General features: G+C 32.8%; 1 protein-coding gene across 1 annotated transcript; it reads left to right on the plus strand.

Annotated features, from left to right (window-relative positions):
• The first annotated feature begins 8,350 nt into the window (after positions 1-8,350).
• On the plus strand, positions 8,351-11,891 carry LOC100801951 (putative phosphoglycerate kinase). The gene is made up of 6 exons (NM_001360374.1): positions 8,351-8,981; positions 9,783-9,860; positions 9,987-10,247; positions 10,535-10,852; positions 11,020-11,178; positions 11,476-11,891. The coding sequence occupies exons 1-6, from the start codon at positions 8,556-8,558 to the stop codon at positions 11,683-11,685; spliced, it is 1,452 nt and encodes a 483-aa protein (NP_001347303.1). The 5' UTR covers positions 8,351-8,555; the 3' UTR covers positions 11,686-11,891.
• The last annotated feature ends 6,501 nt before the right edge of the window (positions 11,892-18,392 follow it).

Below are 18,392 nucleotides of genomic sequence, written 5' to 3' on the forward strand. Positions count from 1 at the left end.
ACTATTGCTCATTTTCTCGTGAATCAGAGCATGTCGCATAGTCTTATCTCCCAATGTGAAAAAATAGTCTTTTCAAGGAATCGACACTAATCTCATAATGGGTTTTTCACTGAAGTCTATAAAAGGCAGTCTCTAGGCCAAAAAATGACAAAATCATTACGAAAAAATGAAAATATCTTTGGAACAAAACTTTGTTGAAATCACTAGACGACAATTTAAGTTTTCATTTGTTTATCCTTCGCTAATTAAAGTTATCTTGTATTTTAGTTTTACTGTATATTCACTCATTGAGTATTATTGAATACTTGTACTCATTCAAACTACTGTTTTTGAAAGATAGGAGTGACTTAATGTTAAACAATACTTGAGTTTCTTAGATTCAGGGGAAGTCTAAGAAAGTGTTAGAAGTGGTATTAAGAATATTTGTATAGCCAAGAGTGGTAGGTCAGAATACTTGTTTTGTAATCAAGCTTTGATTTGTGGAACTCTTTACTATTCTATAAAAGAGAACTGGACATAAAACAGGTTGAGTGAATAAGTATAAACCAAGTGTTTCTACTTCTCTCCTTGACAGTTTATGAAGCATTCTCTTAACACTTTTTGTCATTCTTTTCATATCAAGTATTTGCTTGAAAAATTGTTTTAAAAACTCTATCTTATTCAATCACTACACGATCAAGCTTGACCTTATTAAAACACTTTCTTTTCAGTGGACAACTCATCATACATATACATATTTGTCTATATTTGTGTTAAAAGTTTTAAAAAGTTATTATCTTTTATTAACACACTATTCAACTCTCCTTCTAGTGTGATTGTAGTTATTTCACTTTTTAGTTATGTTGCATAACTAGTCTAATATAAGAATTTAAGAATAACATATTTTTAAACTCTAAAAGAACATGTATTTTTATTTTATTTTTAAATATAGTGTAACATAATTTTAATAAATAACCAACAACAATTAACACATGTGATAGTGATTTGCGTCTCTTAATCAAGTGATTTAGAGTTTAAATCTTAATGGGTCAATACCCATATTGTGTGTGCTCATGATCTCGACAAAAAATTGTTATTGCTCCTAGTGAAAACAACTTTATATCAATATTATGGTCGACAAAAATATTAAATTTATGGATAATTATGTGATATATATTTAATTATTAGTGCAATAATTTGTATCATATGCCATAATTAAGTTTATAATTTTTAATTTTTTATATTTTACAATTTTTAATATTTTTTAGTTTGACATGTATGTTAATACATATTTATAAAATATATATTAAGAGATATGTATGTAAATATTTATAAAAATATCTATAAATAATGATTTTATTTTATATTTATAAGTATTTTATATCGCTTTAGTTTGTATAAATATGTCTTTTAAGAATATTAATTTTATAAACATATTTACATGATTAAAATAGTTTTCAGATTATGCTTTATTTTAGTAGTTGTCAAATTAAATACAAAATTAAAGTCATAAAATTAAAAATCCAAAATTGAACCAAACAAAATTACAAACGAGTAGTTTCAATTTTGTTAGATTTGATATTGCATTCAAATCAACCAAAATAATTCGTACATTGAATTTAAGATAAATTACTAATTTGATTTTTTTGGTTTTCTAAATTGTTTCAATGTTGCCCTTTCTATCAAATTACGCTAAAAGTGTTAATTCATAAGATGAATCAAAATCCTCAATAATTTTGATTATATGTAAATAATTATAAAGTTTAAAAATTATGTCTTATATGCCATCTGACAAATGCATTGTATCTACATCTGATTAATCAAACAAAAGCATACATATGCTAAGCTTTATTAAGCATTAAAGATTTCATTAATGCTCTATATATGAGATTTGTTTTGCAAAGAATGTTTGAAACATTATTCTTAGGATTTGTCGAAGGCTAGCAAAGTAGTTGAATCATCAAAGACCCAAAAAACAATATTTTTTTTTATTCTTAAAAGACTTGTTACACCTGTTGTGGACAATACCTTTTTTGAGCAAAAGTTTTTGTCTTTGTTGAAATGTGGATCAAGAAAGATAAAAAGAAGTAGTATTTCACATGGATTGGACATACATTTAATGCACCAACGAACACCTCTTCAAATGCAAGTTCAATTATGAAAAGAAATAAAGAATATCGTTTAGAGACAACGAACAATTTTTGAAGAATGGTTATAGATACAAGAAGCTTTGAAGACATGAAAAAAGGAACCTAAGAGCTTATATTTGAAATCTGTTAAGTTGTAAAGCTCGCAAAATACCTTGTAAATCTTGAGAGAAAAGATTAAATGCTTAATTTGTATGTGTATAAGACGTTAAGACTAGTTAATGGGCAAACCAACTTCAACAAATCATCCATTAGTAGCTTAGTAGAATAAAGAATACTAGGGTTGTTTTAAGCTTAAGGATAAGTTTTGTTATAAGAGTTAGAAGTGACCGTGAAGAATATTTGTAATTATGTTGAAGTTGGTGAAACTTGACAAATTACTAAGAACCAGATGTAATTTCAATGGTAGAGATGAACATTTTTGTGTCTGATTTGTTGTATCTCTTTCGGTTTAAATGATAGAGGGTTTTAATTTGATTTTATTTTCTAAAAGTGTTTTTACAAAATCTGTTGGAAATTGTCTAATCGAATTTGTTTGTGAAAATCTCATTATTTATCTTTTAGCCATATCAGACGATAATCTCATTTATGAAAAAGGCTTATGAAAATTTTTAAAATCACAATTCAATCATACTTCTTGTGATATTTGCCTTTAAACAAAGTGTATATATGACACAAGTTGATGATGGGTCAAATGAAATTTGGTTTTGTGTTTTGTGACCATTATGGCTAGTGGATCTTTCTTTTCTTTCATTTTAAAGGTCAAATTAGAGTTTCATGTGCTCTCTGTCATGAATAATGTCTAAGTTTCAAACATTTTCTTATAGTTGCATCAAAATTTGTCAATGATTAATAATTTAGTCATAAATTTGTTTTTCTCTTCTAGTGGTGGAACTCAAAGATGGTATACTACATGCCAATGCGAGGGTATGAAAATTTTGCAAACAACTTGCATTCTTATGGATGTCCTAACGACAAAGTCATTTCTTTTTCATCTTTTGATGTTTAATTTTCCATACATAATGCATATTTTTTTCCTTTATGAAAAACATAGTGGTAATGATGAAGAGTTTGAATGCAATTTGTTTCAATGGTTTTCATATGAAATAACATGAAAAAAATGTCATCATAGTGAGACAAAAAAAGAAAGATTAACAATCTTTAATGTTCATGAAATTTACCAAACAAATGGCAAGAGTTGTTCATAATCACTGACTCTAATTTTTTTCTTATGAATGCTATTTTTATCACATTGTTATGCTATGTAGGAGGTAGAGATTGAAGAAATATACATTTAAAGTAGGCATTCTCAATTATTGAAATTGTAGCTTTGATATTAAGTTTATGTAGTTTTTGTTTTAAATTTTAATGTAAGTTGTAATTTACATTATGCACTTTTACCGTTGAACTGTGAATGATGATTTGAATTTAATCAAATGTCTTAATTATTTTTTGTAAATATAATCAAATTATCTTTTGTAATGTTAATAATCAAATTTGGTCATTGATTATGTTAATGAAGTCCCAAAATATGTAAGGATGTTAATTTCCTTTTTATTAAAATCTTATGTATATGAAAATAGACAAAATAGATATTAAATAGTTTTATTTCTCATTTTTCTTGCAATGATAGATAAAATAGGTAAAGGTTGTACACACACACACACAAATACAAAGATATAACAACAATCATTTTTATTTTGCTTGAATTGGCAACAAATAATTTATTAAGTACATTCTAAAAAAAAGCATTACTGATTTATAACTTCGAAACATTTCACATTCAAAAATACATTCCAATTGTATTTCAAAATAGATTTTAAACATATTTGCAAAATATATTGTAAATGTACTCCAAAAAATCTAGCATTGAACATAATTACATTTTGAATGTTCTCCATCATAACATTACAAAGTATAGACCAAAATACATTTTAAATTCTCCAAAACCGTTATGGCTTCCACTAAGCTCTTCTTGTTGGTAACTTTTGTCTCATTGTAGAGCCCTTCTTATTGGCAATTGTTAAATGCCTTTTTTCATTTGTAGTAGGCTAAATGCAATGGATTACATATATGTGGTGATTTGGCTTGATGTAGTTGGTTGGGTTTAGGATAAACCATCATTGCACCATGTATTCCTACCATAAATGTTTTTCATCTATTAGGTAAACTAATGGCGCATACACAACTTCATATGTATCCTTCCAAATATATGAAATAATGTACTCCTTTTCTACCCAAGAATAAGAATTTGGTATTAATCTGCTATGAAATTGGATATGAATCTAACAAGGAATATAACCATAATTGTAGTCATTCAAAAGAAAATTGAAGTCTAATTTCCAAGCTATAATAAAAAATTAAAATAAAAAAGAATAATTTTTTGGTTTCGTGGTTTGTCGGATGATTGCAAAAATGAGGTGTTGAGAATTTTACAAATTTGGTTTTGGAATGCAAAGTGTGAGTGTATCTCTGAGAAGAACAGAGAGAACGAGAGAGTGGGGTGGGTGCGTGTGTAAGATCGAGACAATGAAATGTGAGTGGCATTGCTAAGTATGTGTTACGTCATTAATGAGAAACAAAGAGAACAAATGAGAATGGGGTTGACCTTGATCTTGACCCACTTTTTTCAGGATGACTAAGATGGAGCTTTCTTAAGACCCCTCTTAAATGGGATGATTATAATATGGTTGAGAGGAAGGGTCGACCTTAGGCTAAAGGCCAAATTGTCAGCTCTAGATATTGTACGTAGTTAAAATATTGTACATGGTTAGATATCGTATTGTTTTATTATATATTCTAATGTAATCCTATTGTTGATGAATAAGAAAAGGTGATCACTTTGCTCCTGAGGATGTAGGAGACACATTTACTGAACCTCATTAAAGTCTTGTGTTTGTGTGTGTGAAATCAATTCCTTTAGAATTTGCTTACGTTATCAACAATATAAATTCAATCATTTTATGATGCATAAGACTTTTAATTATGTGTGAGAAATAATATTTTAATTATGTGGGAGGAATACTTTTTCATGTTGAAAAAAGAAAAAAGAAAAATATCAAAAGAGGGTCGATAACTTAAAAGACTCACCTTATTTACCATAAAGAAACTCATATGACCTCATTTTATATAATGTGTTGCAACCATCATTTTTCTTACAACTTCTTACAACAATTGAAGTATTTCTAGAATTAGGCATCCCCTGCTCTTTAAGACTCTGGCCCTCTCATCTATCTTTCCTTTTCTCATCATTTTGTTTCGTGCTAGGTTGTTGATAAGTTGTACATTCATGATGCACATTTTTGTATGAAGCTAAGATTTAAAGAAATGAAAAGTGCTTTTACAAAATATGAAAAGTTACATTAAAAGAGTTTTGGGCACAACAATCCTTTCATGTGTTCTCCCTCATGAGCAATGTCTAAGTTTTAAACTTTTTCTTGTAATTGTCTCAAAATTTGTCTATGATTAACAATTTAGCCATGGATTCGTTTTTCTCTTCTAGTGGTGGAACTCAAAGATGGTCTCCTATATGCTAATGCATGGATATGACAATGTAAACAACTTACACTCTTATAAATGTTCAGAAGGAATTATACGGATGCCCTAATGACAAGGTCATTTCTTTTTCATTTTTTGGTGTTTAAGTTTTTATATAAGCATAGCATAGGGCAACTTTTCAAGAGCTAAAGTGAACAAACTCATGTGGGATTCTCAACTATATACTAAGGAGCAATGCAAGGCTATCTTTACAAGGAGTGGACAAATGATAATGGCATAGAAAAAAAATCTTATTGGTGAAAGAAAAGAAACTGAAGTGTAGTTTATGATGTCTTGGAGATGAGAGATTGAAATAATAAAGAATTAGAATTGAGAGAATAATGTAATGTAGAAAGAAAATGAAAAATTTGAAAAAGAAATAAAGAATGGAGAGAAATAAATAAGTGAAAAAAGTCTCTAATTAAGTAGTAAAGCAATAAACCTTTTTATCATGGAGTTAAGAAGCAAGAATTGCCTACATATTTTAAGCTTCCTTATCTTCATTTCAAGGAGACCAAAAAGAAAGATATGTAATATGATAAATTCTTGAACATTATGAAGGAGCTCCAAATTTGGATTCCTTTTGCTAAAGTTTGGAGAAATTGCCCATATATGCCAAGTTCATGAAGAAACTCTTAACTCACAAGACAAATTTGTGAGGAGAATATAGAGTAACAATCCAATTCAAGGAAAGTTGTAATGTTGTATAAAGAGTTGACTCCTAAGCTTTCTTATCCAAGGAGTTGTACTCTTTCTTGTGCTTTGTGGAATATCTTGGTGTGTAAAACCTTGTGTGACTTATGAGCTAACATTAATCTCATGTCGTATTTAATTTTCATGAAACTTAATGAAGGAAGACTTCAATCTAATGAAATCATTGAATATCTCATTTTGAAGGAGGATAAATATGTCCTTCCAACTAACTTTGTTGTCCTAGATATAGAAGGGTATACTAACTATTCTTTCATACTACAATCACATGCTCATTGATGTAACCAAATGACAAATAATTGAGAGGGTGAATGATGAGGATTTTAACTTTAATATTAAGGATGTAATGAAACATCCTCTCCACCTTGATTATTATTTTTATGTCATGTCTCGTAGAAAGGAAAGAATAAGATAGAAGAAAATAAAATAAAAAGTGAATTGAAATATGTTAGAAATAAAGTGTAAACGAAAGGTGTTTAATTGAAGCAAAATAAAGAAGAGATAAGGAGATGAGTGAAAATAGGTGAGAAGTAGTACAAAAGAGTCCCACCACTTTTAAAAGTATATCCCAAATAATAAAAATAATTTCATCCTTCCTTTTCTCTCCCATTTCTCTGCAACTAAATAGAGCATTAAGGCTGATATAGTTGACCAAGTGGTGTACCAAATTATGGAGTTGATCACATCCTTTACACCTTTTGAACAAGTGATTGTAAATGCTATTGAAAATCTTGATGATGTTGAAAGGAAAAATTTGGAGAAGTGCATGTCTTAATTAGTAGGATAAATATGTCTTTCTAACTAACTTTGTAATCCTAGATATGAAGGATATTGATTGTCCTTCCATACTGCTAGTCATATGCTCATACATGTAACCAAAGGACAAATCACTATAAGAGTGAATGATGAGGAGATTAACTTTAATATTAAGGTTGCAATGAAACATCCTCTTCACCTTGACTATTGTTTTAAGGCTAACATAGTTGACCAAGTGGTACAACAAACTATGGAGTTGATCAAATCCTTTATATCTTTTGAACAAGTAATCAAAAATGTTATTGGAAATCTTGATGATTCTAAAAGAAAAGAGTTGGAGAAGTGTCTTAGTCAATTGAAATTTCTAAATTCTAAAGAGTTGTTGAAAAGAAGAGAAATGAGAAAGAGAAAGACTACATGAATTGGAAGAAAGAATGTGATGACAAATGTATGATAGTCAAAGAAAAAATTGTTGACGAGAAATAAGAAGAAAAAAAAGCTAAGATTTAAATAATAGGTCTAGAAAAGCAATCAAGGTATTCTAGTTGAGCAATCTATTAAGGTGTGATACAAGCTCCTAATAATTTGGACCTTTTAAGCATATATCATAATTTCCATTTCGCCATGCCAATAAAGTAACATATGTGAGAAAATGAGTTGTTTCTTAATTAATATTCTACTTCTTCAAAATATTAGTTTCATAACTTTCAACTATCAAGATATATTACTTTTAAAAAAATCATTTAACTTTTGACATTAACAAAAGCATGCATTAATAATTTCAATCATTATTTTTGTAATTTCAAACAGTAAATAATCATCATATGATACCATTAACTATTTTTTTCTGTTAATGTCATTTGACTACATTACATTATCAGTTAAATCCAAAATAACATTAATAATTTTAAAAATAAAATAAAATCCTTACAATGGACATCAAATTAACAAGACATAAAATAAATCAAATTGATCAAAACTACTATCAAATGCATAAATCACCTTACACGAGATTATTCTAGCTTAAGTAAAAGTTAGAGTTCAAGTCATGATATATAACTACATTAAACACTTAATTTTTTTTTTACCATGATAGTCTCAAAAGGCTTGAATAGGATTACCTTCCTATTTTTTTTTTAAAAAAAAAACCAAAACTCACAATTTGATTGATAAATTTATATATTGCAAGAGAAAGTTTGGGCGTATAGGTGGTGAAATACATGAGTGAAAAGCAAGGAAGATCTTGAACCTCTCCTGAACGATAAGAGAAATCCAAAATCCTCTCACCACACCCAATCGTTCCCGCGTTGTCCTCCACGTCCTCATCCTTTCATCACCTCTCTCTTCCACCAAACAATAAAAACCTCCAAACCCACTCCAGTTAACTCCATACACTCTCTCTCTCTCTCTCTCTCTCTCTCTACAATGGCCTCAGCCGCAGCCCCCACAACTTTCTCTCTCCTCCACTCCACCACCCCGGCCTCCTCCTCCTCCGCCACCTCCGCCTCCCCCTCGCGCGTGCAGCTCTCCTCCTCCCTCCGCTCGCGCCCGCTCGCGCGCCGCCTTGGCTTCGCCGCGGCGGACCCGCTGCTCGCGGCGAATGTCGCAGCGCGCGTCGCGGCGGTGAGAGGAGGAAAGGGCGCGAGGGGGGTGGTGTCGATGGCGAAGAAGAGCGTGGGGGAGCTGAGCGCGGCGGACCTGAAGGGGAAGAAGGTCTTCGTCAGGGCCGACCTCAACGTCCCGCTCGACGACAACCAGAACATCACCGACGACACCAGAATTCGCGCCGCCATTCCCACCATCAAACACCTAATCCAAAACGGCGCCAAAGTTATTCTCTCCAGCCACTTGGTATGTCTTTCACTCTTTTCTGCATTCTCATTCTTATCTCTAGAATTGGCCTCGTAATAATGCACGAGGAATGCTAGCAACACTATCTTTGACACTCGCTTTCTAATGCTCTATCTGATTGGTTGAAATTTGTTGGAAATCACCAATTTTGGTGGGTCCTACTTCTAGATTATGCATTAGCTTCTCGAGAGTTCTATACAAATTGGTACAAGAATTTTACTTGTTAGTGAGTTCATAACTTCAGTCCGGAATCAACTTGTATCTGAGTATCTGTTCAAAATTTGTAACATAATTAGTATTTTAGACCATATTGTATATTGGGGTCTTCGCGACCTCAATTGCAGCCGCATTTGCCCTCAATTTCCATCTATATCAATAACTGTGATGAAACCGCGACTACAATTTATTTACTTCAGAGTTTTTTTTTATATATATATTTTGAAAGGGGAAAAATTCTTTTTTTTTTTTAAGCAACTTGGTTTGTAGATTAAGCAACTTAATTTATTTTCTTCGCTTAGATTAAGGTTTTGGGTCTGTGTCTATGAAGGTGGTTACTTTGGAGGGATCAATCAGGGGCAACAAGGGTGCTGCTATATGTAGAACAATCCAATTTCTTATTTTAGTTGTGAGATTTGTAGTCAAATGTAGTAATGTTTGGACAGTTGGAACAATTTAGTTTTGTTATAGTTTTGGCAATGTAGCGATAGGCTCTCTTGATGTGGATGTAAGAGTAGATTTGCATTAACTATTATGGTTTGAACTTGTAAGCTGAATTTTTGCAACTTATGATGAAATTTCCAGGGGAGGCCGAAGGGTGTCACTCCCAAATACAGCTTGGCACCTCTTGTGCCCCGGCTTTCTGAGCTCATTGGTATCCAGGTATGTTTATGTGTTGATCATCAATGAATATGTAGGAAGAGAGACATTTTGAGTGTTGTGATTTTTGGTGGTTAATTACTATGTCCTTGACTTGTCTTTATGTGTTTTAATATGGATAACTTGCAGGTTGTCAAGGCTGAAGACAGTATTGGTCCAGAAGTAGAAAAGTTGGTGGCTTCTCTTCCAGATGGAGGTGTTCTTCTTCTAGAAAATGTGAGGTTTTACAAGGAGGAAGAAAAGAATGATCCCGAGCATGCAAAAAAGCTTGCCTCTCTGGCAGATCTGTTTGTGAATGATGCATTTGGTACTGCTCACAGGGCACATGCATCAACAGAGGGTGTTACTAAATACCTGAAGCCATCTGTTGCTGGTTTTCTTTTGCAAAAGGTGTGTTTATCTCTTCTCTTCTCTTTTACTACATTGTTATCATCAGCTAACTCAAAAGTTCTGCAAACTATCTCGATAAGGCTCCTGAACTTCATTATTATCACTTTTATTGCAAGTCATCCTATAATATTAACAAGTTTGATCACTTGGTGTGAAATAAAAGTTCATGTCAAATGTCAATTACTCTTCAAGGAAATGCCATTTTTCATTTTTTAAGGAAATTATATGCATATTTGATCAATCAATATCATAATAACTATTTTTCACATGCATTTTTCATGTTTTAGGAACTTGATTACCTTGTTGGGGCGGTATCAAGCCCCAAAAGGCCATTTGCTGCCATTGTTGGTGGTTCCAAGGTCTCATCTAAAATTGGAGTGATTGAGTCACTTTTGGAAAAAGTTGACATTCTTCTTCTTGGTGGAGGAATGATCTTCACATTTTACAAGGCACAAGGTCTTTCAGTGGGTTCATCCCTTGTAGAAGAAGATAAGTTGGATCTTGCTACATCACTACTTGCAAAAGCCAAGGAAAAGGGGGTGTCTCTCTTGTTACCAAGTGATGTGGTGATTGCAGACAAATTTGCCCCCGATGCAAACAGCAAGGTTTGTTTTCTAAGCTCCTTTAGATATGATATTGGTCTGAAGCCATGGTCGGTTGAATGAACCACTTGAAATGCTAATGATATGGAAGGCAATCCTTTGTAATATAAGTCTTCATTCATTCTGAAACATTTACAGTAATAACTTAGATTCTGCATTTACCATTTCAGGTCGTGCCAGCATCTGCCATCCCTGATGGCTGGATGGGATTGGATATTGGTCCAGATTCTGTTAAATCATTCAGTGAAGCATTGGATACTACCCAAACCATCATATGGAATGGACCAATGGGAGTGTTTGAGTTTGACAAGTTTGCTGTTGGTACAGAGGTATGTATGCAAGAACACCCACATATGGAATTCAGTTCAAGTTTCATGTTAAACCACGTTGACAGTCAATATAAAAAAATGTCCACTCTAAAGCAATGCATACTCAGAAATATGCAGTAAGAGTTAACCTTCCTAATGTCAATTGTGCATCTTGTAAACTATATGCTTGTTCATTTATACACGTGTCAGATGAGGGATGATTCAAATTTCATCCGCAGTTACTACAGCATATTCTATTCTGTTTGACTGATAAACGTGTGTGCTGTACATAATTTGCATTTTGTGCTCTTCTTTCAGGCTATTGCAAAGAAGCTGGCTGATCTCAGTGGAAAGGGGGTGACCACAATTATCGGAGGAGGAGATTCTGTTGCAGCTGTGGAGAAAGTAGGAGTTGCTAGTGTCATGAGCCACATATCTACTGGTGGTGGTGCCAGTTTGGAGTTATTGGAAGGCAAAGAGCTTCCAGGAGTCCTTGCTCTCGATGAAGCCGTCCCAGTTGCCGTGTAAGACAATTTTCAGCTTGGAAAATTTTTCCATCCTCAGATTTCGGTGTTGTCAATCTTGTAAAAGAGCATATGTTGTAGGACCCTTCGGAGTCTGTTAGTGTAAATTTTATCATGCTTGAGTTATTATTGGCTTCACACATAAATTGCGTGTAACTGTAAACCCTGGCTGAGAGCCATAAATTCGAATAAATCTTTTAGTTGCTGCCAGAAGCTTTTTGCACTTTGCTTTTATATTATGTCAACTCCTGATTCTTGAATATGAACCTATGAACCAAGTTTAGCCTTTGGAGTTGGCACTGGTTGTATCCAATGACATGACTTACAATTTGTCAATAAACGTGGACACCAATGAATTCTCGTGAATCTAGACCTTTTAGTGGAAGATTTCAGACTAAAAAGGCATTGAATGATTGAAAAAGAAGTGGATCCCATGAGTTCTAGAAGAAAATAAAAACCGAGCTGCATAAATCTTTGGCTGGCATTCATGTCACAGCCTTGAACGATTGTTCTCTTACTTTGATATTCTGTAGAAGATCCTAAGCCACAAAATTAAGAAGCATCCTATCTTTTTCAAACCATGGGCCTGCCACACATAATTGGAACCACGAAAAGAGAAGCACACTTCTCACTATAAAAACCGTCCAGTAACATCTAATGGCATTTTGTGGCATTTGGTACATGGAAACAACTATGCCTTTCCTGATTCATATTTTTAGGATAAATTTTATTCTTTTTTTTTTGTGGCTACATTGTTCTTTTGTTCATTTACTATATGACATGCGTGGCATCATTTTCTGTCACTATTTAGGAAGTTTTTAGTTTTATTTGCTTTACACCATCTTCAGGCGGTCCAAGCTGTAGCTCAATATTCTTCTCTTCTGCACCTGTTGTGAGGCTTCCATTTCTTCGTCAGAATTGCACGCCTACCCTCTTTTGTGGTTGAGGAATTGGGATTCGTAAACCTCCCAGCTGGGTTGTTTAAAATTAATGTTGCAATTTGCAAATAAACAAGACAACCTCAAACAGGGATACATTTTAAACAGTGAAAACTTTCAAATCTTCTTTGGACTAACTCCTCTCCAGCTTTGGTGTGATCCTCTCCGCCAGAATGAGGATGCACACCCACAACAAATACTCAAATGTTTAAGTTAGAATTGTTACTAATCAATGTAATTACAGAAATGATGTTTGTACAATAAATTATATAATGTTCTGTTGTAACAATAGTTTATGTGGCAAATCAAAAAAATTACTGGCTGAGTCGCGGACAATGTCGCTTTCTTTAAGACGTTTCGTGGCACTGCCAAAAAATATGCAAGCAGACTATCAACCACAAAGTCCCCAAGATAAAATATCCCAGATCACTGTATAAGATTTCCACTGCACTGAGGGAACCTTTTCTAGAATTACACCTTCTTGTATGACTTGAAAAGTCACTCTAAAGTCACCCAAAAATATGACTTGAAAAGTCACTCTAACAGCCAACCGAAAATATGACTTAAAAAGTCACTCTTATAGCCAATCAAAAAATATGACTTAAAAAGTTACTATTATAGCCAACCGAAATTTTAGAGTGACAGAAAGAAAGAGGGAGAAATTTGCCGGAAATGCATCGGCTGAAATATGGGAGGGAGAAAGAAAAGTTGAGGAAATGTTTCTCAACTGGGGCAAGGAAAAAAAGAAGAAAGGAGCTCTCAATATATAGGGAGTGAAACACTCTTCAAGTGTTTATCCTGAGTGATGTGGGACTTGAAGCTTTTTTTTTTTTTTTCAAACTTTCATCCACATTCTCCTTTGTTCTAACAATTATTAGATGTGAAACGTCTTAAAATTGTTGTAACAATAGCTTATGGCAAACCGAAAAAATTACTGGCTGAGTCGCAGACGATGTCGCTTTCTTTAAGACGTTTCGTAGCACTGCCAAAAAATATGCAAGCAGACTATCAACCACGAAGTCCCCAGGATAAAATAGCCCAGATCACTGTATAAGATTTCCACTGCACTGAGGGAACCTTTTCTAGAATTAAACCTTCTTGTATGACTTGAAAAGTTACTCTAACAGCCAACCGAAAATATGACTTGAAAAGTCACTCTAATAGCCAACCGAAAAGTATGACTTTAAAAATCACTATTATAGTCAACCGAAAATATGACTTAAAAAGTCACTCTTATAGTCAACCAAAAAATATGACTTAAAAAGTCACTATTATAGCCAACCGAAATTTTAGAGCGACAGAAAGAAAGAGGGAGAAATTTGTCGGAAATGCATCGGCTGAAATATGGGAGGGAGAAAGAAGAGTTGAGGAAATGCTTCTCAACTGGGGCAAGGAAAAAAAGAAGAAAGGAGCTCTCTATATATAGGGAGTGAAACACTATTCAAGTGTTTATCCTGAGTGATGTGGGACTTAAAGCCTTTTTTTTCTCTTTTTTTTCAAACTTTCATCCACATTCTCCTTTGTTCTAACATGTTCTTACAACAAATTATATAATAAAATGTACCACTAAGAGAGAGAAAGAGACAAAGAATAAAGAGAAAAATTTGAAATTTAAAATTTATTAAATAATAGGATATAAAGAAATAAGCATAAAACATAATATTGTACAAATTATTATATGTGGATCATATATCATGTAATTATGCACACTTGGAGGGTGAATGTGTATAAGTGTGTGGGTGGGTGCATCTGCATGTACATGTGTGTGGGTGTGGGTAATGGTGTGTGAGAATGTGGGGGTATCCGAGCGTGTGCATGTGAGGATGTGTGCGTAGTCCTTGCTTTGTGATGTCCTTTTTTCTCTTTTCATACTATTGTGTGGGTTTTAGACTTTTAGCCATTCATGGGTGTGCCATCATGATAATATGGATTCTTCTATAATTGATATTAAGGGCATGAAGTGTGATTGTTATTAAAAATCAGATTAGTCGGTTGAATCGATTTGATTGGAAACTGATTCTTACACTGGTCTGAACTAGTAATTAGATAAAAAATGCATGTTAACCAGTTTCGCCCACATTGACTCAATCGGTTTTCAATAAAATCGGTGACCTGATCAACCCGTGACCCGGATTGGTTGAACAAATTTTCTCTTTTTTTCTCCTTCCAGAAACAGGATTCTCTCTCCAACATTTTTAAATTTGTTGCACTTTCCAATGAGGTGGACTACACAAGAGTAGTTCACACAGATTAACGTTGTCCAAGGTCCAATCTCACACGTTATGCAGGTTTTAAATTACTAGCAACATTGAGCAAATTTGTTTAATATATTAAAATTTGAAAAAGTTAACTTTTTACACAGTGGTCATTTGAATACACGCTTCTCAAGTACGACAGCTTCTAGCATGGGAGAATAGACAATGTTACCCACAATGTGAGAGGTTTCTCCAGCCATTGAGATATATGCTTTTTAAAAGGAGCGATTGTGGTTTCAAAGGGAAACCTATTAAGATAGTTTGCTTTTGATTTTTTTTAAAAGAGATAAAGTTCACGTGGTAAGAAGATAATTCTAGTGTGAGTGTTAGAGAAAATTGTTGCTTCACATTCATTTTTCACATACCTCAACCTCGATTTCTTGTTTGTTCTTATGTTAGGCACGTTTCTCATTGTCGAAAACCATTATCGATAGTGTTGGACAAGTGGTCTCAATAACTTAAAAGGGGGGTGAATTAAGTTTTTAAAATTTTCTTACTAACAAACTTTAACCCCCTTTTAAATGATATATGATAGACTCAGAATATAGAAGAAGAAGCAATCAATTTCATAATGTTCTTTTAACTGTGCAAGACAAAGTAATCTGCAATAAAATAATTGAGATAAAGAAAGAAAAAAATACAAACTCGTTTTATCCTGGTTCGGTCACTTCCCGTGCTTACGTCCAGTTCTCAAGCAACCCATTTGAGATTTTCCACTAACTTTGTAAACTCTTTACAACTTCTGAATACACCTTAGGATCCTTCTCCCTTGTGGTCAGGATTCTCACAAGTCAAAAGACAAACAGTCTCTTGATCACAACAATATTTTTAGAATGTACAGAAGAATTTCTCTCTTTTAGAGATGATAATACAAATTGAAGATCTTAGAAGAATACTCAATTGATTTGCAAGTGTTTGGCCAATAGTTGTTTTGAGAGTATTTGACAATTAAGTTCCCTTTTAAAATCTCTCTCTTACTTTTCGAAGTCAGACACACATATATATAGGCCCATTGTGCCTTCTCAAAATGGTTTGAAGAGATGTGTCTTTTCAAAAAACTTTTCTTACAAAGTTATATTTCTGAAGAGTCATGACTTTTCAAAGTTTTTTTTTTGAAATCTCTTCACTGGTAATCGATTACAGGATTCTGGTAATCGATTACACAAATCAAAATTCAAACAATTTTGTGCCGTTAGTCAAAAATATCTTCACAAACTCTTTGGTAATCGATTACTAGTTCAAAAATATCTTTTTGAACTGATTTAGTCTTTGATAAAAGAGTGTTTGATACTAAAGATGTTGAGGCCAAACTAAAGCAATCAAATTTGAGGTTCTTTAAACAAATTTACTAAGTTCTTATCTTAGATTTACTTGATCTTGTTCTTTTGAGTTGATTCAATATTGAAGCAATCTCTGTTTTCTTAACCTTGAATGATTTTTGAAGCAATCTTGTTTATACTTTGCCATCATCAAAAACACGTATTCATACATTTACAGATAGCAATTTTTTTTCTCTGCAAGAGCTAAAGATGTGGTGTTTGTTATTACAAAAGGATCTACCCAGTTTGAGTTTGATTTGTTTTTTTGTTGCTACCATTTTTTGTTGGCAACCTCGCCGATAGCGATTAGTTCAATAGACTGACTCGTTATATACAAGTCTTGTGACTATCGATTGTTGTGGATCTAAATATAGGCATTGAGTAATAGGTTGTCCAACCAAAGGCGAACATAGTTTGTTCCCATTTTGGTGTTGTCTGCAGTTGTAATGTGAGTGGTGGTGAAACCCTAATTCACTTAATTGTATATCGTGTTTCCATTTTTTACGATTTTATGGTGTTAGTGGATAACGTTGAATTTTTTTTTTTTTTTGGTAGATATCATCATGAATGAAGAACAGTTGGAGAAATGTTTTATGAGTCAAGCAAGGGGAACATAATTTTCAGTAAGATATTATAACTTAATTACTTTGTATATTTTCCAACAAAATAAATAAATGTTATTTTTTTGTTGTAGAGATTGAATAATATTACAATTGATGGCAATGTCAACGGACATGGTTACTTTGCTGGAGATAATGATATGGATGAAGATAGTGCTATAGATGGACATGATAATTTCGATGGAGAAGACGATGGATATGGATGGGACATGATTACTTTGCTAGAGATAATGAAGTGGATGGAGAAGATGGCATGGATGGACATGATGATTTGCTATAGATGATGATCTGAATGGAGAAGATGACATGTGTAGATATCAAACCCAAAGGATCAATTGTGTTCCCAAACAATTAATTTTTTAAAACTAAGCAATTAAGGTTAAATTAAATGAAAGATAGTTGTGGTCAATTGCTCAATTTGATAAATAAGAATCAAAGATAGAAGAACTGATGTGAAAATAATTATAATAAGTAGCTTAGGATTGTAATTTCACACTTACCCCAATTTCCTTCAATTCTAATTCTAACAAAACCCCAAATATTGTCAATTACTGTATTTTAAAATCCAATTATCAACATTTGGTCATGGTTTAATAATGCTCTTTGTCGTAATCAATACTCAATTGATCATAGAAATATTGTATTAGGTCAAAGGATTAAGTTTAAAACAAGGGTGATCAATTAATTAATCTATCAAAATTTCTCATAACCAGTTTGATAATGCAAGTTATGTAGAAGCAATATCTTCCTAGGTCAATTAATTACACAAAAATGGTCACCATCATGCAATAGATTAAGATTCGAAGTTATCAATTCCAAATTAACAATAAATAATAAAGAAGGGATTTAATTAATTGGAAAACATCAAGGGTTTCATTAAAATTAGAAGAGGGGTACAAGAGTATGGCTACATTAGAATCTCATATTAGGGAGACTAGTCTCTTATGACCATAACAAAACTAGAAATCCCAATAAAGAACTCAAACATAAAAAGAGAAGGAGAATTGGCCATAATTCGTCCCAATTGTGATCTTTGTGCTCCTTTGCAGTTGAGAGACTCCCTCATGATCCTCTTCTCTCTCAGAACTCTCAAGAATGTCAATAAAACAAGACACCAAAAAGAGAGGTCTCATTCCATATTTATAATACTCTGTGGAGTTTCTTTTTCTATTTTTCTTTAATGACATAATATTATCAATTAGGATTTAAATCTGGTAGGTGATCCCTGTAATTTTTAAGTGACAAGTGACGCAGGCAAACCACAGAAGTAACAAATTATCGCGATTATACAAAATTTTATGGCTATGGTCTCCTTATTAGCTCCAAAAGTTCATGATATTTAGCTATTTTTTCTCATGAAATCTCTTAAGTACCCGTCTTTCAAAAATTTACTTCAAACCATGAGTTTTGACAAATAAAACATATCAAAATGCATGAATTTGCCATGAAAACACACATCAAAATACAATCAAATTCGGGTTTATCAACATGGGTGAAAATGAAGATGATTTCATCATTAATGGCATTTTAGACATCTACAACATTGATATGTGGAACATTAAGGTTGATGAAGTTAAAA

The sequence above is a fragment of the Glycine max genome, chromosome 15 (genome assembly GCF_000004515.6).
Source record: "Glycine max cultivar Williams 82 chromosome 15, Glycine_max_v4.0, whole genome shotgun sequence".
Classification (NCBI taxonomy): Eukaryota; Viridiplantae; Streptophyta; class Magnoliopsida; order Fabales; family Fabaceae; genus Glycine; species Glycine max.